The sequence below is a fragment of the Heterodontus francisci genome, chromosome 44 (assembly GCF_036365525.1).
Source record: "Heterodontus francisci isolate sHetFra1 chromosome 44, sHetFra1.hap1, whole genome shotgun sequence".
Taxonomy (NCBI): Eukaryota; Metazoa; Chordata; class Chondrichthyes; order Heterodontiformes; family Heterodontidae; genus Heterodontus; species Heterodontus francisci.
In genome coordinates, this window is record NC_090414.1 from 20,185,596 (window position 1) to 20,208,280 (window position 22,685).

Consider the following 22,685-nt stretch of genomic DNA (forward strand, 5'->3'; position numbering starts at 1 on the left):
TTGTTGTGATCTGGAACGCGCTGCCTGAAAAGGGCGGCGGAAGCAGATTCAATCGTGACTTTCAAAAAGGGGAATTGGGTAAATACTTGAAAAGGAAAAAAAAAAATTACAGGGAGGGGAGTGGGGCTAATTAGATGGCTCTGTCAATGAGCCAGCACGGGGACAATGGGCTGAATGGCCTCCTCTCACTCTAAGAACCCATGTGCAGTGCAGTGTGAGCCCAAGACCCATGTGCAATTGGTGAAAGTCAGTTTCACACAGCTGCTGAAGCCCTGGAATTGACCCGGATAAAATTAAACACTGGCCATTTTTTTTTTAACCAGGATTAATTGGAGGCAGAGGGTAAATGGTTTGAGAGGAGATGAGGGCCAATCCTGCTGGGTCACTTATTAAGAAGGGCCAGAGAGAGGATCGAGTTTTGAAATGGCTCCCTCAAAGAGGTGTACGGACTGCAGAAGCTTCAAGGAGAACCGCAGCCTGGGTGAGATCTTCCCCTCCAATTAGAAATTACATTTGCAAATTTCACACTTTGTTTTTTTTCCTTAAAAGTATGCTTCCAAACTTTCTGGAATTTTATTGTGAAAATGGAAAGCAAAAGTTCTTAAAAAAAAAAACTTTCCCAACTCTGCAAAACATTTACTTTCAATGGCAGAACTTTTCCACAAACTTTTTTTAAATTCTAAATTCCAACTAATTTGTGACTTTCCACCCCCCTCCCCCCCACCCTCTCCCCAAGCTCTGAGGAAAAGTGAAGTCAGTAACATCCGCAGTAAGTTTCCCCACAAACTACCGGTGAGCATCACTTTTCTTTTGTTCGGGTTGTGGGGAAGGATGTGTCTGTAAGGGATTGTGTTGTATTATAGATGATTTATATAAGACTTCTTATTTTATGTTAAACCATTTGCCTTGTGACACAACCCTGCATAAAAGAATAGCAGACTGGGTAGGCAAGAGGCTTGAATTAAATCAACCCTTTAAAACCTTGGGAACTCTTCTGCTTTTTGTCAAATAAAAGAGCTCTGTTTACTTTTTAATTTGTCCCCAAATCTTGACACTTGCTCAAGTCCTGGTACTTCAGTCTGCTAGTGGCTTTGCTAAAATATTAACTGTTTAATTATCTCAAGGTCGTGATTTTTTGTGTGTGTGTGTGTGTGTGTTGGCAACTGTGGGAAGCTCAAACGGTAGCTAATTGAGGCAGAAGTGAGCAGAATGGAGCCACAGTACATGCTGGATGTTAGTCTGTCATCTTTGCCTCTTCCTCCCCCGACCAGGTGATAGTGGAGCGTTACCCCAAGGAGAGGTCTCTGCCTCAACTGGATAAGTCAAAGTACCTTGTACCCCTGGAGCTCAGTCTGTGTCAGTTTATGATCATTATTCGGTGAGTTGTGGTTTCAGTCTAACTTGCAACCATGGGGATGACGGAGGTTTTTGTGTGTGTTTGTCGTTTGCCCTTTTGCACTATTCAGAGTCCACAACAAAACCAACTGGGCTTTCCTTTTGTTTCCAGTTAGCAACTGCAACTCAAATTTGCATTTTCAGAGCCCCTGGCTCCCTGTTTACGATCCGAGAGTCTGGGAGAGCGAAACCTATTGTCCTTTGGGTGCTACAGTCTTACAAGCTGCTTTCAAAAGGGTCTTTGATTTGATCTCCTTGTTTGCGTGCTAACTAAGATCCACTTGGCTTGTTTCAAGGCAGACCTGTGTGAAGTCGCATATCTCCTGAATCCTTTTGACGCTACATTTAAAAAAAAAAATCACAGGTTTTAAAACCTAATCACAGTCCAGTGTTCATAACGGGGGAGGGGCGGGGAGACCTCCTTGGTGTTTCAATGCTTTGGGGAGGGGGGAAATGTTGAAATGGATTGAGGGTTTCTGTTCTTGATTGCTCTTCCCTTAGTGAACCAGGTGTGTTGTGGACACTGGATGAAAATGGAAAGTTGTGATGCCTCCCTTGGTCGAATGATCTGATACTGGCATGTACATTTTTTTTTTTTCCCCCTTTGTGGCAGGGGCCTTCCGGAAGGGAAGAAAATTTGGGGCGATAAAAGCTGGAGAATGAGGCTGGGTTTACACTAGGAGGTTTCCCCCCCCCCCCCACTTAACACTGGAGTAACACAGGAGTTGGACTCTAGCGGGTGGTGGATGAAAACCCACTATGGGGCTTCTGAATCTACTAGGAGCACAGGAGAGGGCCATTCAACCCATTGTGTCTGTGCTAGCTCTTTGTCAAAGCAATGCAGAATGAATCTCACTTTCTTGCCATAACCCTACAACATTGCTTTCTTATCCCATTTTCCTTTTTTTTTAAACAAAAAAAAGATCTGCTTCAACTACTTTAGTTGTGTTCCATGCTCCCACAATCCTGTGTAAAGAATTTTCTCCTAACTGTTGGTCACCAAATGTTAATAACTCCATGTCACTGACTCCCCCAGTTCAGGCCACAGCTTGAATATCGTGTCCACGTCTGGCTAGCCTGATGCACGAGTGACGTTCTCACTCTCATTGGATACTGCAAAGGGAGGGCAAGTGTCTGAGGGCGCCGGCTTAAAATGAGCGTGCAACGCTCAGCTACGGTGCTGCCTTGTGCGTCACGGCCATGAAAAGGCCACATGTTGGCGATCCCTTGCGGATCCTTTTGAATGCCCACAGTTATCTGATCCAACAAGCTGAAGCCTCTAGTGTATGTATATACTGCATGTGCGTGGGTTAGTGCACAGTATGTACTGGCATTCATGTGATTCCCGTCTCCTGATCGCTGAAATGTCACACACAAAGCATGCAGGCTAAAAGCATGGGTCAGATTTATTTACAAATTAAAATACACAGAAGCCGATGTACCAAGTTACTGAATTAATACAAGAATTCTGAAATCGCCCCAAAATGGGTTAAAATGCCCCCCCCCTTTTTTTTTTTTAAATGAGCTGTTTCTTATACTGGGCTGTTAGGTGAAATATTCTTTTAGTAAACCTTCATGTTCGTGCTCTGTTCAGGATCGAATTTGAACCTCTTGGCGAGAGGAGAATGTCCTGTACAGAAAAGCTCTTCCCCCCCCCTCAATTGTCAATCCGCTATAAGATGTGTTGCTGTCAAAAATACTGAGCAGGATTTCTTACTCTGTCTGCTTTTGAAGGAAATACTTGGCCCATGTACCATTTTTAAAAAATAAGAAACTAGAATTAAGTTTTTACTCTAATTCCGATCAAACAACCTGACAAGGGAATTATTAGCACCTAACTAGCTACTGCCTAAACTGTATTCTTGTTAAAACTGACAATCTCCCTCTTTTTTTTTATTATAACTGCCCCATTTTCTCCAGTACTAACCAACTTCTAAATCCTTCATTTGGGCAGCAGCCGGATGTCTCTCACTTCAAGTCAAGCCTTTTACCTGATGGTGAATAACCGCAGTCTGGCAAGCATGTCCCTCACGATGGCTGAGATCTACGCTGAGTACAAGGAAGAGGATGGCTTTCTCTACATGACTTACGCCTCCCAGGAGATGTTTGGGCTCCGCTGGGCAAAGGCCTGAGGACTGCCAGTGAGCGTCGTGAAGTGTGACCGTGAAATGCTGGTGTTAAATCCATGTTCTGATTTTTTTTTTTTACTGTTCCCTTTTTGTGTCCGTTTCAATTCCCATACGCTCCCTCGGGGCCCTGTGGGTTGGTACCTTTTGACAAAGCTCCTCCCACTTCTCAGCTGGTGCCTGTAATGCAGAACCTAAACATGCCTGATGATTTCTGCATCATTAAAATTGATTTGTAGCCATGACGATCTGGTGCTTGTAACCAGGATAGAAACTCTGTCTTTGCGACACATTCTCCAGTTTTTGTAATGGGTAACTGGAGTGAACGGAGAGGTTGGAAAGGCTGACAGCTTCCTTGACTGTTTGTCATCTCCACGGTGGAGGAAACAGTGTCAGTTGCCACTGGATACTTCACTCAATGGATCAGGGTGGGATTTTTATAAGCATGTTTTTCTACCTGAAAGTGGGTGTTGAAGATTGGGCCCAATGAAGGTTGAGGTGGGTAGTTCATTAATAGAGGCTTAAACTGAGACAGGTTCTGATCTGTGTAAAAAGGGAGTGCTTGAAATAAAAAAAATAAAACAGCTTGGAAAAATAAAAAAACTCAATGCTTTCAGTAAATAGAGGCTGACGAGCCCCAGCGTTACAGAGGGAGTACTGTTGTCAGAAGTGCTGTCTTTCAGGTGAGATGCAACAGGAAGCCCTGTCTCCATAAAAGATTGCGTGGAATGGTTTGGATAACTCTCTATGCTGTCTCATCAAACACATCCAGGGCAGGTACAGTACAGGGTTGTCTGCTGCCTGATTGGGACTGCTGAGTACATCAATGAGCACCAGCTGGCAGTGCTGCAGTCAGTTGCTGTCTTCTGGACCTCTGACAGGGCATGATGCCATGCCGTGGGTTGGGGCATGTTCATAAGAACTGCCCTAACCTCCCGGCTGCCAACTCCACCTCAGTGACCCAGAGGTTTTCAGCCTATGGCGGGGAGGGGGGGGTGCCCGTCCGAGTGGAAGGAAGATGCGGAGAAAAAGTAAAAGGCGTGCCCCCCTGGACAGCAAGACATAACCCGAGCCGGAGCTCAGCCCAAGGCCCGCTCCCAGGGAACCCACCTGCCCCAGGGCTGGGCTGGACTCAGGCCCAGGGTAACCAATCAAAAGGTGGGTGTGGAGGCCCCCCGATGACATGGAGGTCTCTGAGCTTCTGCGGCCTAGTAGGGGAAAAAGATGAGAAGGTGCCCCTAAACGGAGGTAAAACAGGCCCCTGAGGTGCAGGGCCCATCTGCTGGAGGGGAGCTGTCTCCTGGTTCAGGTCCCCAGGTTCCCCCTGCCACCACCACCATCAAGGCTGTAAAGTCTGGGCAGGAGCTCCCCACCCCTCAGGATGGAGGGGAGGGGGAGTCCCCTGTACGTGCAGCGGAACTCCAGGATTTCCTCGCAGCATGCAGGGGTTGCCGCAATAAAGTTCAGCTGTCCCTCGGCCGTTGGCCGAATCTGGCGCAAATCATCCAGTCCGTCCGTGCTGCCCTCAAGAAGGTGGGGAAGGGTGCGGGCGTGAAACTGGTTGAGAGGCGCTGGTTTAAAGCATTCCTCAATGGGTTGCTGGAGGAGTGGAAGGCCAGGTGCACTTCCGCTCCCTCGCGGTGAGGTGTTGGTGACGGGTTTTAAGTACCTTTGACATGAAGATAACTGTAGCCAGCCTCAACATCAACGGCAGCAGAGGGGCTCACCGCAGATTTCACAATCTCTCAGTCCTTAGGGAAGGGAGATACGCAGTGAGCTTTCTGCAGGAAACCCACACCGTTCCGGGAGACGAAGCCACCTGGCTCCTGGAGTGGCAGGGTGGGGTCTACATGAGTCACCTCACCTCTATTTCTAGTGGGGTGGCTATCTTGTTGGCCCCGACTTTTCAGCTGGAGATCTTGGGGATCAAGGAGCTAGTTCCGGGCCGCTTGCTCCACCTCGCTGTTCACCTGGGTAGCGTGCCGCTCCACTTTGTGAACGTGTATGTGCCCAGGCCCGGCGCGTTGCAAGCGCGCTTCTTTGAAGAAGTGTCCGCTCTCTTGAGCTCCATCGATAGCGGCGAGTGCATCATCCTCGGGGAGGATTTTAACTGCACCCTCGAGGTGGGATCGCTCCGGTCCCCAGCGTGGCCAAGCGTCGGTGAAGAAGTTGAGGGGACTGATCAGCTCCCTTAACTTGGTGGATGTCTGGCGGAATCTCCATCCCGACTCCAGCGCCTTCATGTGGAGGTCTGGAGGAGGAGGGTCACGAATCGACCGCCTCTACTTTTCGCAGGCATATGTTTCCCGCGTCTCAGCGGCCTCCATGCGGCTGGTGCCGTGCTCGGACCACCGCGTGGTGTGGGCGGAGTTCACACTGCACGCGGCCGGGGTCCGCGTACTGGCACTTTAACAACCGGCTGCTGGAAGACGAGCGATTTCGGGACTCGTTCCGTCTATTCTGGGCTGACTGGAGAAGGAAGCAGGGGGGCTTCCCCTCCTTGAGGCTATGGTGGGATGTGGGCAAGACTCACATCCGCGTCTTCTGTCAGGAGTACGCGAAGGGGTCGACCAAGAGGCGGGAAGCCGAGATCGGGCGCCTTGAGAGGGAGGTGCTCGACTTGGAATCCCGCCTCGGTCATGCCGTCGTGGACCCGGCCCTGTCGTAGGCGTACAAAGAGAAGGGGGCGCTGAGGGACCTGCAGCTCATCGGGTCCTGAGGCGCGTACGTGAGGTTGCGGATCCAGATCCTGGAAGATTTGGACCGCGCCTCACCCTTCTTCTACTCGCTGGAAAAATGGCGGGGGGACCGTAAGCAGCTCGTCGAGCTGCTGGCCGACGACGGATCCTCCATCACGGATCCAGAGGGAATGGGCCTCCTGGTCCATACTTATTACAGTGCGTTGTTCTCTCCGGATCCGTCCAGTGATGACGCACGCAGAGTTGTGATGTGAGAGAACCTTCCCGAGGCCGCCGAAGGGTTGGACGCTCCTTGGCAGAGCTGACCGGTGCCCCCACCAGCTCTCTAGGGGCAAATCCCCGGGGCTAGATGGGCTGACCATAGAGTTCCTCAGGGCGTTCTGGGACGTCCTGGGGGACGATTACGCGCGGGTCCTGGGGGAAAGCCTTGCGACCGGGGAGATGCCCCTCTCGTGGCGCAGGGCGGTCATCGTCCTGCTGCTGAAGACGGGCGATTTCTGCCTGCTTAAAAACTGGCGTCCGGTCTCCCTCCTCAGCACGGATTATAAGATCTTTTCCCAGGCTATGTCTACCAGCCTGGGCTCCGTGCTGGCCCACGTGATCCACCCTGACCAGTCCTACACGGTCCCGGGCCATCCAGGACAACATCCACCTGGTCCGGGACCTGATCCATCTTTTCCAGAGGACTGGTCAGTTGGTCACCTTTCTTTCCCTCTATCAGGAGGTGTTCAACAGGGTGGATCACAAATACCTTTTCGGGATTCTGCGTGCTTTCGGATTCGGGTCACATTTTGTGGCCCGGGTCCGACTTTTATACGCCGCTGCAGAGCGTCTGGTCAAAGTTAACGGGTCCTTGACGGCGCCCCTTCGCTTTGGGAGAGGTGTGGGAGAGGCCAATTGTATACCATCTGCGTGGAGCCCTTCCTGTGCCTGCTTCGCAGGAGGTTGACGGGATTGGCTCTGCGCGAGCCGGCCATGCGGGTCGTCCTCTTGGCTAACGCCGACGACGTGCTCCTCGCGGTCACAGATCCCGTTGACTCAGAGGATGCGCGACTGCCAGCAGACCTTTTCTGCCGCATCCTCCGTGGGGATCAATTGGGAGAAATGTTCCGGACTCCTGGTGGGTCAGTGGCGCGTGGACTCCCTGCCGAAGGTGTTCACAGCTTTTGCGTGGAGCACCACGCACCTCCTCTATCTGGGAGTCCACCTTAGCCCCATTGAGAGCACCTGTACAGGCTGCTCCTGCACAATCTCCACTTCTTCGCCCTCGTCTGCCACCCAGACACGCCATGGTGGTCCATGTTGCCATCTGGCGGCGAGGGGAAACCCCGGTGGAGGTCTCTCTACGCGGGAGTCCTTCCCCCTTTTACATTGGGGACCTGGGGTGGAGGGTGCTGCACAGGGCAGTCCCGTGCAATAGACTTTTAAGTAGGTTCACCGACTCCCAGGCTGCTTGAATTTCTGCGGCCTGGACGAGTCTGTGTTCCATGTATATACGGAGTGTGCGAGGTTGCAGCCCCTCTGGTGAGTATTTGAAGGGGCTGCTCTTCAAGTTCTGGCTGCACTTCAGTCCCACGCTCCTGTTCTTTGGGCAGCTGGTGCGGAGGGGCGTGGGCCGCGAGGAGTATCTTATCGGTCTGGGCCTGGCCAAGGTGGCAATTCAGAGGTCCAGGCTGCAGGCCATCGGGAGCTACAAGAGATCGTCCCAGGATGATAGAAAGGAAAGTCAACATTGCTGACCGTGACCCAGATTAAGTGCGGCCTGGAACATTGGTCAAGTCTGCAGCATTAATAGTGTCCCGCTACGTCTATTACACACGGTGGCGGTCCTACAAGGTAACTGCCAGACTGAAGATAGACTCGATGCTGACAAGCTGTACAATCTCTCTTTAATTCTGAGTACAAAAAAAAAGCATTGGCAAAGAGGAGGGATATTTACATAAGAGACTGATAAATCTTTAAAACCCTCTTCAGCTCATTGCAGGTAAAGACAGTTCCTCCTCACGTCTTATTCACAATCCTAACCCTCGCCCTTTCTTCTTAATTTAAAAAAAAAATAAGCCCACGTGGCACGAAGCATTTACTGTGACTGAGCGGACAAGCGCTGCTACTCGCTGGCGTCTGGTTCCAAGGCATCGGTATCTTCCATGGAAAAGCCAAAAACTGGGAATCAAGACAGAACAAAGATCACATGGTTAGCTCACCTGCACAGGACGCTAATTGCTCTTCATTCTCCCCCACCGCATTGCTCGAGCTTGCAATTCTCTCTTGGGTCGGCTATTTGACTACAGGGGCGTCTCAGGACACCCCATTTCCCCCTCCTGCCTGCCTCTTGACATCCGTTTTCTGGCGGGACATTCTGGAGTTTCCGTGGCACTTTTATTCTCTCCCCCCCACCCTCCCGAAAAACCGTGTTGTTTCAAAGTGCTTGTAGCCTCAGCCCGTCAGGAAGCTGCTGCCTGACGGGAGGAGGCTGTTCGACTCTACAGATTACCTGTGCCTTCGGCTAAACTCTGTCCTGGCATGCCACTGAGCAGGCTTTCGGAGCTCGGGCTGTGTATCTCGTGTGGAGCTGTAAGAGGAGAGCACACGAGCCAGTCAGAAAGCATCGGGAACAACAGTCGTCACCCACGTGAGGACTCCCCAGCACCCCATTATTTTACAAGAAGCTGAGATGCCAACAGGAGCAGGCGTGTGTTCCAGAACCCATCAGATCGCGACTTCTCGGACGGATTCGGGGACTGCAGAAGCTCCAACTGGACCTCAGTCTGTTGGCCAAAGACTTGCCTGAAAAACACTAGCAAACAGGAACCCGTACCTGTTTCAGAACGTTCCGACTGTACTGAGCTCCGCTCTGCTGCTACAACAACGTCCAACGACTTGCCTGAAAGATAGGGACAATATTTCAGTGATTAGGACCCGTACCCTTCAAATGATTAGACATCAGGGTACTTGGTTACTCCAATGGAATGCATTTTTATGGAAGGTACAGCACAGAAACAAGACCATTCGGCCCATCTGCTCCCTGCTGGTGTTTGTGCTCCACACGAACCTCCTCCCACCCTCTCTCCATCTCACCCCATCAACATCTCCTTCTATTCCTTTCTCCCTCATGTGTTTAACCAGTTTCCCCTTAAATGCATCGATACTATTCACCTCAACCACTCCCTGTGGTAGCGAGTTCCACATTCTCCCCAGTGTCCGGGGCCCAATATTAATCCCTCAACCAACCAAAAAAAAAAAAATGAGCTGGGTCATCATCACATTGCTGCTTGTGGGATCTTGCTGTGTGCAAATTAGCTGCCGCGATTCCTACATTACAGCAGTGACATTTCAAAAGTTCTTCATTGGTTGTAAAGCGCTTTGGAGCATCCGGAGGTCATGAAAGGTGCTACAACAATGCAGGGCTTTCTTTCAAAATGCACCACTTTGCACTTATCTACGTTGAAATTAATTTGCCAATTACACATACATTTATGCATTTTGTCACAGTCTTCACCTGCTTTAGCCAATTTCCAATTGTTTATATAAATGGTGAACAACAGTGGTTCCCAATACTAATCCTTGTGGAACACCACTCCCCATCATTTGAGAATCTGAGTAACTAACCTTAACCCCTTCCTCTCTCTGTTCTGTTTTGTAGCCAGCTTGCTATCCTTTCAGCTACTTACCCTCTGACCTTGATCACGAGTCTACGATGCGGCACCTTGTCGAAGGCCTTTCGAAAATCTAAATATATTACATCTACTTCATTACCCATATCTACCCTTTTTCGTACTTCAAAGAAATCTGTGCTGACTGTTCTTTATATTTCTGGTTTCTCGATGTTTCTCTTACATCTTTGAGTAAGGATTCCATTATCTTTCCTGCGACTGACTGTAAGCTAACTGGTCTATAGTTCCCTGGATTCGTTCTCCCATGCTAAATACAGGAATCACTAACTTTCCGCCAGCGCCCTGGCACTATTCCCTTTGCTAACGAATTTTGATATGTATTTAATAATGTTTCTGCTACCTCTTCCCAAACTGCTTTTAATCTGCGTGGCTGCAATCCACTTTGACCGGGGATTTTTTTTCTTTTGGGCAATGTTTAGTTAATTAGAAATTGTACCTTTTACAGACTGTACAGACATTATGGAGCTGCGGTCATACTGCGCGGTGCTTTCCATCGACGTGGCTGTAAAATATGGACAATATTTAGATGATTGGATCTCATATCTTTTTTTTAATGATCACACACCAGAGAGTTTTGTAACTCCAGTGGCATCCAATGACATGGAACAACATAGAATTCCCAGCACAGAAACAGGCCATTCGGCCCATCAACTCTCACCTGGTGTTTCTGCTCCACACGAGCCTCCTCCCACCCCCTCTCCATCTCACCCCTTCACCATCTCCTTCTATTCCTTTCTCCCTCATGTGTTTATCCAGCTTCCCCTTCAACATTGAAATTATTTAGTGAATTATACACCCATTCTGCAAGTTTATTAATGTCTTGTATTTTGATGCAGTCCTTCTCAGTATTAACTCATCCCCAATTTAATTGGATCTTGTACTTTTGAATCTCTGATCCAAATCTTTTACCTGAACAGTAAACAGCACTGATCCTTGTGGAACACCACTCCCCACCATTTGAGAATCCGAGTCGCTATGTCTAACCTGTACTGTCTGTTTTCGGTTTTGCGGCCAGCTTGCTATCCATTCAGCTACTTGCAGGGAATAGCGTTAAAAATAAAAATTAAAGGCTCTTTTTCTGAATGCACAAAGCATTCACAATAAGATGGATGAACTAGTAGCACAAATAGAGATAAATCGCCATTACAGAGACACGGTTACAAGGTGACCAAGGTTGGGAAATAAATATTCCAGGGTGTACAGCATTTTGAAAAAGACAGACAGAATAGAGAACGAGGAGGGGTAGTCCTGATAGTAAAGGACATTAGTGAGAAAGAATCTTGGCTAAGATCAGGAAGTAGAATCGGTATGGATGGAGATCAGGAATAACAAGGGTCAGAAATTGCCAATGGGAGTAGGTTATAGGCGCCCCAACAGTAGTTAGATCATTGGACAGAGCATTAAACAAAAAATAATTGAAGCCGATAACAAAGGCAATGTAATAATTGTGGGAGACTTTAATCTTCACGTAGACTGGACAAATTCAATTGGCAAAGGTGGTCTGGAAGATGAGTTTGTAGAATGCTTTTGTGACAGTTTCCTGGAACAATACGTTGTGGAACCAATTCGGGATAAAGCTATTTTAGCTCTAGTATTGTGCAATGAAGCAAGGTTAATTAGTAATGTCATAGTAAATGACCTACTGGGAAAAAGTGATCATAAAACAACTGCATTCCATATTAAGTTTGAAAGCGACATACTCCAGTCCCAAACAACAATCTTAAACTTATAGCTGTGCTTTGTTTGAGGGGAGAGCTGGCTAAGGTTGATTGGGTAAGTAGACTAAAAGGTATAGCGGTAAATAAACAGCATGAAGCAATTTAAAATGTTCAAGTTAGGTCAAGGGTAGTATTAGATTAAAAGAGGCTGATAATGTGGCAGAGTTGTAGTAAGCCTGAGGATTGAAAGCATTTTAGAAACCAGTAAAGGCCACCAAAAAATTGATAAGGGAAAAAGAATAGAGAAAACTAGTCAGGAATATAAAAACAGATAAGAGTATATATATACACAAGTATATAAAGAGGAGAGTAGCTAAAGGACACAAAACGTTTCAGATCAATGACCCTTCTCCACAGATGCTGCCTGACCTGCTGAGTATTTCCAGCATTCTGCAGCATTTTGCATTTGTTCGAGCTGAAGTAAATGCTGCTCTCTCAGAGGCAGAGACTGGAGAAATTATCATGGGGAATGAGGAAATGGCAAGAGACATTGAACAAGTATTTTGTGCCTGTCTTCACAGTACAAGATACAAATTACATAGCAGAAATATCAGCAGAGGAAAAAGTATTGGAGAAACTTAAGGGAATAAAATCTAACAAATCCCCAATAGCTGACATGCGAGGGCTCTAAAAGAGGTAGCTGCAGAGATAGTGGATGCGCTGGTTATGATTTTGCAAAATTCCCTAGATTCTAGAACGGTCCCAGCAGATTGGAAGTTAGCAAATGTAACTGTTAATGGCTAAAGGTAAACAGTCGAAGGGCTTTGTTCAATTAAGGATATGAAAGTGAATATAAAGAGAGCCTGCTGGACACAGGGATGGTTGGAGAACAGAAGGCAGAGATGTGTAATGCTCTGTGAATAAACTGACGAGCCAGAAAAAGATCCACATCCAGGTTCATCTTGCATGCACTTAACAGTAACAAGAACAAGGGAGAGAGAAAACGGGGGACTATCGGCCAGTTAGCCTGACATCAGTTGTTGGGAAAAGGCTGGAATCTATTATTAAGTCCTAATAATGCACTTAGAAAATCATAGGATGATCAGATAAAGTCAACTTGGTTTTAAGAAAGGGAAATCATGTTTGACAAATCTAGGAGGGTAGATAAAGGGGAACCAGTAGATGTAGTCTACTATATTTCCAAAAGGCATTCGATAAGGTGCCATACAAAAGGTTAATCGTCAAGATAAGGGTTCATGGAGGTGGATGTAATATTAGCATGGATAAAGGATTGGTTAACAGACAGGAAGCAGAGTAGGGATCAATGGATATTTTCAAGTTGGCAGGCAGTAACTAGTAGAGTGCCACAAGGATCAGTGCTGGGACCTCAGCTATTTACACTCTATATTAATGACTTAGATGAAGAGACAGAGAGTAATGTATCTACGTTTGCTGATGATGCAAAGGTAGGTGGAAAGGTAAGCTGTGGGGGGGGACAGAGAGGCTGCAGAGAGATATAGACAGGTTAAGTGAGTGGGCAACAAGATGGCAGATGGAGTACAATGTAGAGAAGTGTGAGGGTATTCAGTGTGGTTTTAAGAATAGAAAATCAGCATATTTTTAAAAAGGTTGTAAATTTACTTGTAAATGTTGATGTTCAGGGGGACTTGGGTGTGCTCTTACAAGGAGCACAAAGTTAACATGCAGGTACAGTAAGTAATTAGGAAGGAAAATGGCATGTTGTCCTTTATTGCAAGGGGATTGGAGTACAGGAATGAGCGAGTCTTGCTGTAATTGTATACAGCTTTGGTGAGACCACATCTGGAGTACTGTGCGCAGTTTTGGTCTCCATATTTAAGAAAGGATATACTTACACTGGAGGCGGTACAGTGAAGGTTCACTAAATTGGTCCCTGGGATGAGGGGGTTGTCCTATGATGAAAGGCTGAGTAAATTGGGTCTATACTCTCTGGAGTTTAGAAGAATGAGAGGTGATCTCATTGAAACATACAAGATTCTGAAGGGGCTGGATAGGGTAGACACTGAGAGATGGTCGGGGAATCGAAAACACGGGGGCACTGTCTCAGGATAAGGGGCCGATCATTTAAGACTGAGATGAGGAGAAATTACTTCACTCAAAGGGCTGTGAGTCTTTGGAATTCTCTACCCTAGAGGGTTGTAGATGCTCCATCATTGAATACATTTAAGGCTGGGTTAGACAGATTTTTGGTCTCTCAGGGAATCCAGGGCTTTGGGGAGCGGGCGGGAAAGTGGAGTTGAATCCTAAGAACAGCTACGATTGTATTGAATGGTGCAGCAGGCTCGATGGGCCGAATGGTCAACTCCTGCTCTTATGTTACCCTTATCCACCCTTTCTGTTACCTCAAAGAATTCAATAAAGTTGGTCAAGCATGATCTTCCATTTTGAAATCTGTGTTGACTATTCTTCATTATATTTCTGGTTTCTCGGTGTTCCTCTTAACACCTTTGAGTTAAGGATTCCATTATCTTTCCTCCGACTGACAGTAAGCTAACTGGTCTATAGTTCCCTGGATTTGTTCTAGCTCCCTTTCTAAATACAGGAATCACTTTAACTGTCTGCCAGTGCCCTGGCACGGTTTCCTTTTCCAAACAAATGTTTGTGTTTAATAATGTCTCTGCTGCCTCTTCCCAATCCATCTGAACCAGCGATTTCTAGGGGAAACCATACCTTTTACAGACTGTTCAGACATTGAGTTGCGAGCAAACTGTCCGGTGTTTTCCATCGACGCGGCTGAAAAATATGGACAATATTTAGACGATCGGATCCCATACCTGTTTGATAGTGTTCACACACCAGAGAGCTCAGATACTCCAGTGGTATCCAACGGCATAGAATTTGCAGCACAGAAACAGGCCATTCAGCCCATCTGCTCCGTGCTGGTGTTTCTGCTCCACACGAGCCTCTTCCCACCTCCTCTTCACCTCACCCCATCAACATCTCCTTCTGTTCCTTTCTCCCTCGTGTGTTTATCCAGCTTCCCCTTAAATACATCGATACTATTCACCTCGACCACTCCCCTGTGGTAGTGAGCTCCACATTCTCCCCACTCTCTGGGGTTAGAAGTTTCTCCTGAATTCCCCATTGGATTTATTAGTGACTGTTTTATATTGATGGCCCCGAATTCTTGCCACAAGTGGAAATATCTTTTTTTCTGCACTTTCTCCGGTGCCTCGATCTCCTTTTTATAATATGGAGAGCAGAACTGTTCACAGTCACTCCGAGTGTGGTCTAACCAAGGTTCGATACAATTTAACATAACTTTTCAATTCAATCCCTGTATTAATGAACCCAGGACTTGCTTTGCTTTTTTTAAGGCCTCATTAACCTGTGTTGTTACTTTTAGTGATTTGTGTATCTGTATCCCCAGATCCCTCTGTTCCTCCACCCTGTTTAGACTAAGCAGTATCTGACCTCTTCATTCATTCTACCAAAATGCTCCAACTCATACTTATTGATATTGAAATTAATTTGCTAATTACACACACTGTCTCAAAGTTTTTTGATATCTTCCTGTATGTTGTCACATTTCTCCTCAGGATTCTTATAACTCCCATCCCCAACCCCCCGAAAAAATGTGCGCCCACCACACTTTGAAATTGCACTTCCAATTCTGAAGTCCAAATTGTTTACATAAATGGTGGACAACAGCGATCCCAGATCTTTTTCCAGTCTGACTAACTACCCTTGACCCCTCCTCTCTGTTTTGTAACCAGCTTGCTATCCTTTCAGCGACTTATCCTCTGATTCCACAAGCTCCGACCTTAATACGATGTGGTACCTTATCGAAGGCCTTTGGAAAATCCAAATACATTACATCTACCACATTACCCATATCTATCCTGTTTTTTAATTACTTCAGAGAATTCAATAAAGTTGGTCAAGCATGATCATTTTTGAAGGCTGCGTTATTATATTTTTCAATTTCTAGATGTTTCTCTGACATCTGAGTAAGGATTCCATTATCGTTCCTACCTCACACAGTAAGCTAGCTGGCCTATAGTTCCCTGGACTTGTTCTGCCACCCTTTTAAAATGTAGGAGTCGCTTCAACTGTCCGCCAGTGCCCTGGCACTATTCCCTGCACAAATGAATTTAATAGTGCCTCTGCTACCTCTTCCCAAATTGCTTTCAATCTGAGTAGATGCAATCCATCTGGATCCAAATATTTTTGGGGCAATATTTAGTTAATTGGAAACCATACCTTTTTCAGAGTGTTCGGACATTATGGAGCTGCGGTCATATCGTCCAGAGCTTTCCACCGACATGGCTGGAAAATAGGGATGATATTTAGATGACTGGATCCTGTACATTTTTCATGATGTATCCCCCCGATCCCTCTGTTCCTCCACCCCGTTTAGACGCTCATCATCCAAGCAGTATCTGACCTCCTTATTCTCCCACCAAAATGCACCAGCTCAGAGTTAGTGACAGTGAAATTCATTTGCTAATGACACACCCAGTCTGAAAGTTTATTAATGTCTTCCTGTACTTTGTTGCAGTCCTCCTCAGTTTTAACAAATTTGCTGTCTGCAAATTTTGCCCTTGACCCCACCCCCCCACCCCCCTGTTTTCTGTTTTGTAGCTAGCTTGCTATCCATCCAGCTACTTACCCTCTGACCTTAATCACAAGCCCTTGATGTAGTACCTTATCGACAGCCTTTTGAAAATCTAGATATATGACATCTACTACATTACCCTTATCTATTCCTTCTTATCCTTTCAAAAGAATTCAGTAAGGTTGGTCAAACTCTTTTTGAAATCTATGCTGTTCACTCTTTAGTATATTGTTGTTTCCGAGGTGATTATTACATCGTTAGGTAGGGATTCAATTATTTTTCCTACTATTGACGTTATGCTAACTGGTCTACAGCTCTCGAGACTTCTTGCATCTCCCAATATAAATATATGAATCACTTTAACTGTCCGGCCCTGTTCCCATTTCTAATGGCTTTGATTACTTATGTGGCAGCGCCTCTGCCATTTGTTTCCAAGCTGCTTTTAACACGTGCGGATGCAGACCAGGGGATGCTGTGGACGCTGATGTGGAAACCGTACCTCTTGCACGAGATTCTGCCATTGCAGAGCTGCGCTCGGACGCTCCAAGTGTGTCTGCCGACATGGCTGAAAAATACGAACAATGCTTCGATGATTTGGATCACTGATTCACATTGGGACACCACGAGGCTCGGTTACGCCAATGGTGCCCAACGACATGCCTGAATACGACAGGCAATTTTTTTTTTTTTTTAAGATAGTTGGAAGCCATACCTCCTAACTGACTTTCACTCACTGGAGCGCTTTGATCCATACGCAGAGTGCTGGTCCATAGTACACCTGAAAGGCATGGGCAATATTTAGACGATCGGAACCCGTACCGTTTGAACCCCCGCTCAGGCACTCGGGCAATGTGCCCAAACATGCCATATAGGCGTCCAACAACTTGCCGGAAAAATATGGGGCAATACTTAAATCAAGAGGAACCCGCAACATTCGCAACCTGTTCAGCCACCTAGGAGACGTGCTCTTACTTGGGCCAAATGGACAAGGTGATTCATACATCAGAAAGCTTCCTGGGCAGCCTGAGAATTTAACAGATAAAACATAATCCAAATTAGATAGGGCTCTCACAGCCTCTGGCCCTTCACTCAGTGGGCTCACCCTGTCAGCCCCATGAATCTCAAAGTTTCAGTGAGAGAAACACTCTTAGATCCACAGTACATTTTTATAAGGTTCGGACGTCACACGATGAGGGAGCTCGAGTGCGGTCATTGTCATGCAGGCAAACTTCAGCAGCCATTTTGGGTGGTGTGGGAAGTGGAAAATATCTGTGGTAGTAGGGGGTGCTCTATTGAGGGTCTACCAAAGTACAGGGAGCTTTACTCTGTATCTAACCCCCGTGCTGTACCTGCCCTGGGTGTGTTTGATGGGGACAGTGTAGAGGGAGCTTTACTCTGTATCTTACCCCGTGCTGTACCTGTCCTGGGAGTGTTTGATGGGGACAGTGTAGAGGGAGCTTTACTCTGTATCTAACCCCCGTGCTGTACCTGCCCTGGGTGTGTTTGATGGGGACAGTGGAGAGGGAGCTTTACTCTGTATCTTACCCCGTGCTGTACCAGTCCTGGGAGTGTTTGATGGGGACAGTGTAGAGGGAGCTTTACTCTGTATCTAACCCCCGTACTGTACCTGTCCTGGGAGTGTTTGATGGGGACAGTGTAGAGGGAGCTTTACTCTGTATCTAACCCCCTTGCTGTACCTGTCCTGGGAGTGTTTGATGGGGACATTTGGTGATTTGAAATGAAAACGTTTCAACCAGCAGAATCTTTTTGAAGTGTAACATGAAACCAGCTGAAGACATACCAGATGTGTCCACAGGTTGCATTGACTGGTTCGACAATGGCCAGGGGTTCGTCTGGGGACTGGCGATGGAGGAGCCGGTTGGGGTGCTGGAGTACACATGGCGGTTTGCCGAGGACGACATGTTACGTGGCGCGTTGGGGCGCCTTCTCAGGCCACTTTGCTGACTCGGTAACGAGGGAGTGAATGAGGACGTTAGCTAGGGAAGGGAGAGAGAGAGAGAGAGAGAGGGAGGAAGGAACAGTTTAACCACACCAGAGCAGAAATATTTCTTCGAGAAACACCACGTGGTGATGGGCGAGGGGTGGTGGCTGTGAGGGTGTCAATGATCAGCTGCCTCCCCACACCCACCCTTCTCCCTCCCTCCCTCCTCAACCATTGGCCCGTCCGAGGCCTCAGCTCTTTTTGAGCTGATCTGATGCACGACTCCTGGCCACTGAGCCCTGCTTGAAAGCCAGCCAGTGAATACTGGGCTCGGCCGCGATGCCCCACCAAGTTGAATAGCCGGCAGTCGGGTGTGAAGAATCGCAGACCCGCACAGGCGAGTTGGGAAAAGGGAGGGGACAGCCCTGTACTTGAATAATCAACTCGGCCTACCCTCCCAGTGGCATCTGCCTGGGGCCCCCTCCCCGCCAACGCCCAGCCCCACACACACACACACACACACCCCCGAGCTTACTCACAGGGGGTGGTTCCCTCGCTGTAAGCTGCTCCTGGTTTTGCCTCGAGGTCTCCTCCGGGGGCCAGAACCCACCCCAGATCCACTGCAGGTAGGTGGCGAGCACGATGACACAGAGAAAAGTGAAGTTTGTGGCCACTCCGATAATGGCCGACGTCACTGGGAAGCTGTACAGGATGTACCTGCGAAGGGGGAGTTGGTGGGGTGGGGGGGTCGTTGAAGAGAGAGCGAGCGAGTGGTGGAAGTGGGTAAGGAGGAGGAGCAGAGAGAACGGGGGAAAGAAGAGGATTGAGTGATTCAGTGCCCTGAGGCTAACATTCACACTTATCTCTGGCACTGGGAGTGGTGGCCTGGATTATTGCCTCAAGTCTCTGGCGTGGGACTCGAACCCACAACCTCCTGACTCGGAGGCGGGAAAGATACCCACTGAGCCACAACTGAATAATTCCCCACCAGTAACCATGGCAACTGTGGCCTGGCACAAGGTGGGTCGAGTGGGACGACCTCGGCTGCAGCTCCCCGGGGGGATTTCTGCCCTCCGCAGGACGGACACCAGTTCGGTGATAAACTGCCAGCATTCCCTGTCCTCCCTTTCCGGACGCCGAGGAAATCCGGGCAGGAAAACTGGAATGAGGGAGGCGGTCAGTCCTAATCGTACTGAATGGCGGAAGCAGGCGCGAGGGACCGAATGGCCTACTCCTGCTCCTATTTCTTATCACCCTTACACAGCAATCTGTGGGATCTTATACTTGGCAGGGGGGCACTGGTCGTGTGCAAGCCTGGAAAACAAGCTATTGAACCACAGGAGGCATCACAGCTGGAACACACTCAGCCCTTCCAACACCCCTAATTGCTCCTGATGGGATTATCATGGCAAGTATGTACCCAACGAGTCTGGGCTCCGTCTATTCTGACCTCCTTCCCACCCGTTCCTGATCCTTCACTGCACCCGCCCCCCCCCCACCTCCACCTCTCTGGGCGCAGAGGTGGCAAAAAAATCCACCAGGGAAACGCTCCCTCCCGATCGCTGACTAGAAATTCCGGCCACGGCGCAGGTGAGGGCCCGGCTGCGGTGCCCCACATGGCCGAACCCTTTGCGTGTGTGTGCGTGCGTGGCGCTTTACCTTATTCCCGTGAAGCAGGCGTGGATCTGCAGCTGGGCCTTGTAGATCTCAATGCGTTTAGACTGGATCTCAATCACAGCCCCGATCGTCGGAGTGTACTGCACAGAGAAACGACAACAATCAGATCACGTTCCCCCATCAGGCACGATACTTGGCCTCTATCAGCCGGGTCTCAGGGTGCCTTGCAGTCAAAAGGCCTCGGGGGGGGAGGGGGGAGCTTCATGTCCCAGTCCGAAAACGTCAGCACAGCATCCAAGCCAACGCTCCCACGTACTGAGGGAGTGCTGCACTGTCGCAGGTGCCATTTCAGTGTTAAACCTCTCCGTCTGAGAAAAAAACAAATCCCCGGTGATGCTATTTTGAACTTCTCCCCGGCGTCCTGCCCAATATTGATCCCTCAGGCGATAAAACGGACGATCTGGTCATGCATCTCACTGCTGATTGTGGGAGCTTGCTGTGCCGCAAATTGGTCCCCACGTTTCTTACAGCTTCAAGAGTACCTCGTTGGCTGTCAGGTGCTCTGGGCGGTCCTGAGGTGGGGAAAGGCGCTCGCGGAACGCAGGTCTCTCCTTCGACCATCAGTGGTCGAGATTTATGGGAATTACATGAACAGCGAGGGACTCCAGTCATGTGCGGAGAGGCTGGGGTTGTTCGCCTTTGAAGTAGAGTGGGTTAAGGGGAGATTTAAATCGAGGCGCTTAAAATCATGAGGGGATTTGATGGAGTAAATGAGGAGAAACTGTTTCCAGTGGCAGGAGGGTCGGTAACCAGAGGGACACAGATTGAAGATAATTGGGAAAAGAACCAGAGAGGGGGGAGGAGAATTTTTTGTAACGCAGTGAGTTGTTGTGATCTGGAACGCGCTGCCTGAAAGAGCGGTGGAAGCAGATTCAATAGTAACTTTCAAAAGGGGAATTGGATAAATAGTCGAGGGGGAATTTTGCAGGGGAGTGGTTAAGCTCTTTCAGAGAGCTGGCAGGGCACGGTGGGCCGAATGGACTTCTCCTGAGCTGGAGGTGGGAGGGAAGGGGCCTAATTGAACTTGGACAATGGGGATACAAGCCCTGTGCTGAATATCAGAGAAAGGATACGTGTCAGGGAGGGTGAGGATTGGAAAATCAAATGTTTCAGAGCACAGCTCGACGTTCATTAAAAGGTGGGGGAGAGGGACATGAAGACTGACACAATTAGCAGCCACAGATTCAGCGTGCTGTGGAGTAAGCTTCTCGTTGCCCCTCACTGCCTATCAAATCTAACCCAGACTGTACTAAAGAGCAGAGTGGATGGTGATAGTGTATACCCAGTCCCCAGTGATGGCATGCTTCACCTCAAACACACACACTTACTGGGAGCACAGCGGGAACCTCCCTTCCCCCTTCCCTTACCGAGTCCTCCTTGTAGTCAGAGTACAGCTCGACCTCCACCACTTGTGTCTGCTCCACTAGCCCTGTAACAAAAAGCGGTGCGTACACGATTGTGTCCAGAATCTGCAGCAACCAGGATTTGTAATGTAACATTGCCTGGTGGGAACAACACACAGGGTGATTACATAGGACACATGGTGTGGAAACCGCACACAGCGACCACACACACACACACACACACACACACACATGCACAAACACCCCCCCCCCTCCCAGCCATCGCACATGCACAAACACAGAGCCAAGGCCAGAAAACAATGACTGCCTCGACTTCTTGGTGTTTCACACAGAATCGAACACAAGCACACACTGTTCAGCGGAGGAGAGTCTGTGGGCAGCCCACGGGAGCGAGAATCACGGCTGGGCTCCCCTCCGGCTGACGCCAGCCCCACGACAGAGAGAACAATCACTGGGTCTGACTGCCACGACACTGAAAAGCAGGGCAGAGGGCGTGGGTTCGAGGGCCACGCTAGAGACTTGAGCCCATCACCAGGGGCTGATGATCCACTGCCAGCATCCACAGCTCTCTGGGGGGGGGGGGGGGGGGAGGGGGGTGGGGGGGGGTTGGGGGTAGGGTGACCCGACGTCCGCGACTCTGGGACGTCCTGCGGCTTTCTAAATGCACGCTTGCCACCTCCGCTTTGCACTCACCGATCTGGAGACTTTGGCGAGCTCTCTTCCCGTCTTTGTGTAACAAGTCATTTGCACCATGAACATTCCCAGGTTCTGATTGATGGAGACTCGGGCATCAGGAGCCGGAGGGAGATTCGGTATGGCTGGCCGTACGTCAGCACCTGGAGCAAGCGGGAAGGAGAGGTCACGGGATAAAACGAAAACCTTTCCTTCCTCCCCGCTGCGGCCACCCTCAGGAGCCGGACCTCTCTATGGTCATCGTCAACCCATCCCAATACCGACGGGCACCTTTGCCTAACCTCGCTCGTGCCTTCAGCTGCCCCGGGGGCCCCCGAGCACTGGGATTCCCTCCCTGAACTTCTCCGCCTCTCTCCTCCTTTAAGACACTCCTTACAACCCACCTCTTCCAGAAAGTCCTTGTGTGGCAAAGTGCGTTGGATAATGCTCCTGTGAAGCTACATCAGAGACGCTATATAAATGCAGATCATTGTTGTTTCAAGCACAGCTCGTGCATTCTTCTGGACTGCGGTTCCAGGGGGTGGGGGCTTGGTAAGGAGACTGTGCCCCCATGTTCTAGACTCTGTAGCCGGGGGGCGGGTGGTTGAGACGGCGGGGGGTGGAGGGGGGGGAAACAGCCTCTCGGCATCCCCCCGTCAGAATTTTAAACGTTTCAATCAAATGCTTAGTCAGAGTGAGATCGATAGATTTTTCTACACTGAGGGATCGGGGCGGGATTGTAGAAGAGGGAGGGGCCGAATGGCCTGCTCCTGATGCTCTTGTACTACGGCCGCCTCCCGTTTCTACGTTGTACATTTAGTAACTTAAACTAAAAACAAAAGACACGGTCTGACGTGATTTAATCTCACCTTCAAAGAGTA

At 48.8% G+C, this 22,685-nt stretch overlaps 2 protein-coding genes across 2 annotated transcripts in view; one reads left to right on the forward strand and one right to left on the reverse strand.

Annotated features, from left to right (window-relative positions):
- Positions 1-334: 334 nt before the first annotated feature.
- map1lc3c (microtubule-associated protein 1 light chain 3 gamma) lies at positions 335-4,106 on the forward strand. The gene is made up of 4 exons (XM_068021777.1): positions 335-481; positions 737-792; positions 1,272-1,378; positions 3,350-4,106. The coding sequence occupies exons 1-4, from the start codon at positions 424-426 to the stop codon at positions 3,525-3,527; spliced, it is 399 nt and encodes a 132-aa protein (XP_067877878.1). The 5' UTR covers positions 335-423; the 3' UTR covers positions 3,528-4,106.
- A 3,986-nt stretch (positions 4,107-8,092) lies between these two features.
- Positions 8,093-22,685, reverse strand: part of bscl2 (BSCL2 lipid droplet biogenesis associated, seipin) — a 19,419-nt gene continuing 4,826 nt past the window's right edge. The window contains 15 exon segments of the mRNA XM_068021694.1: positions 8,093-8,383; positions 8,715-8,792; positions 9,039-9,104; positions 10,331-10,396; positions 14,262-14,324; positions 15,795-15,860; positions 16,649-16,714; positions 16,862-16,927; positions 17,122-17,172; positions 17,951-18,146; positions 18,631-18,808; positions 19,751-19,848; positions 21,136-21,270; positions 21,826-21,908; positions 21,911-22,262. Of these exon segments, the coding sequence (XP_067877795.1) occupies positions 8,328-8,383; positions 8,715-8,792; positions 9,039-9,104; positions 10,331-10,396; positions 14,262-14,324; positions 15,795-15,860; positions 16,649-16,714; positions 16,862-16,927; positions 17,122-17,172; positions 17,951-18,146; positions 18,631-18,808; positions 19,751-19,848; positions 21,136-21,270; positions 21,826-21,908; positions 21,911-22,262 (1,620 nt within the window). The 3' untranslated portion in view covers positions 8,093-8,327.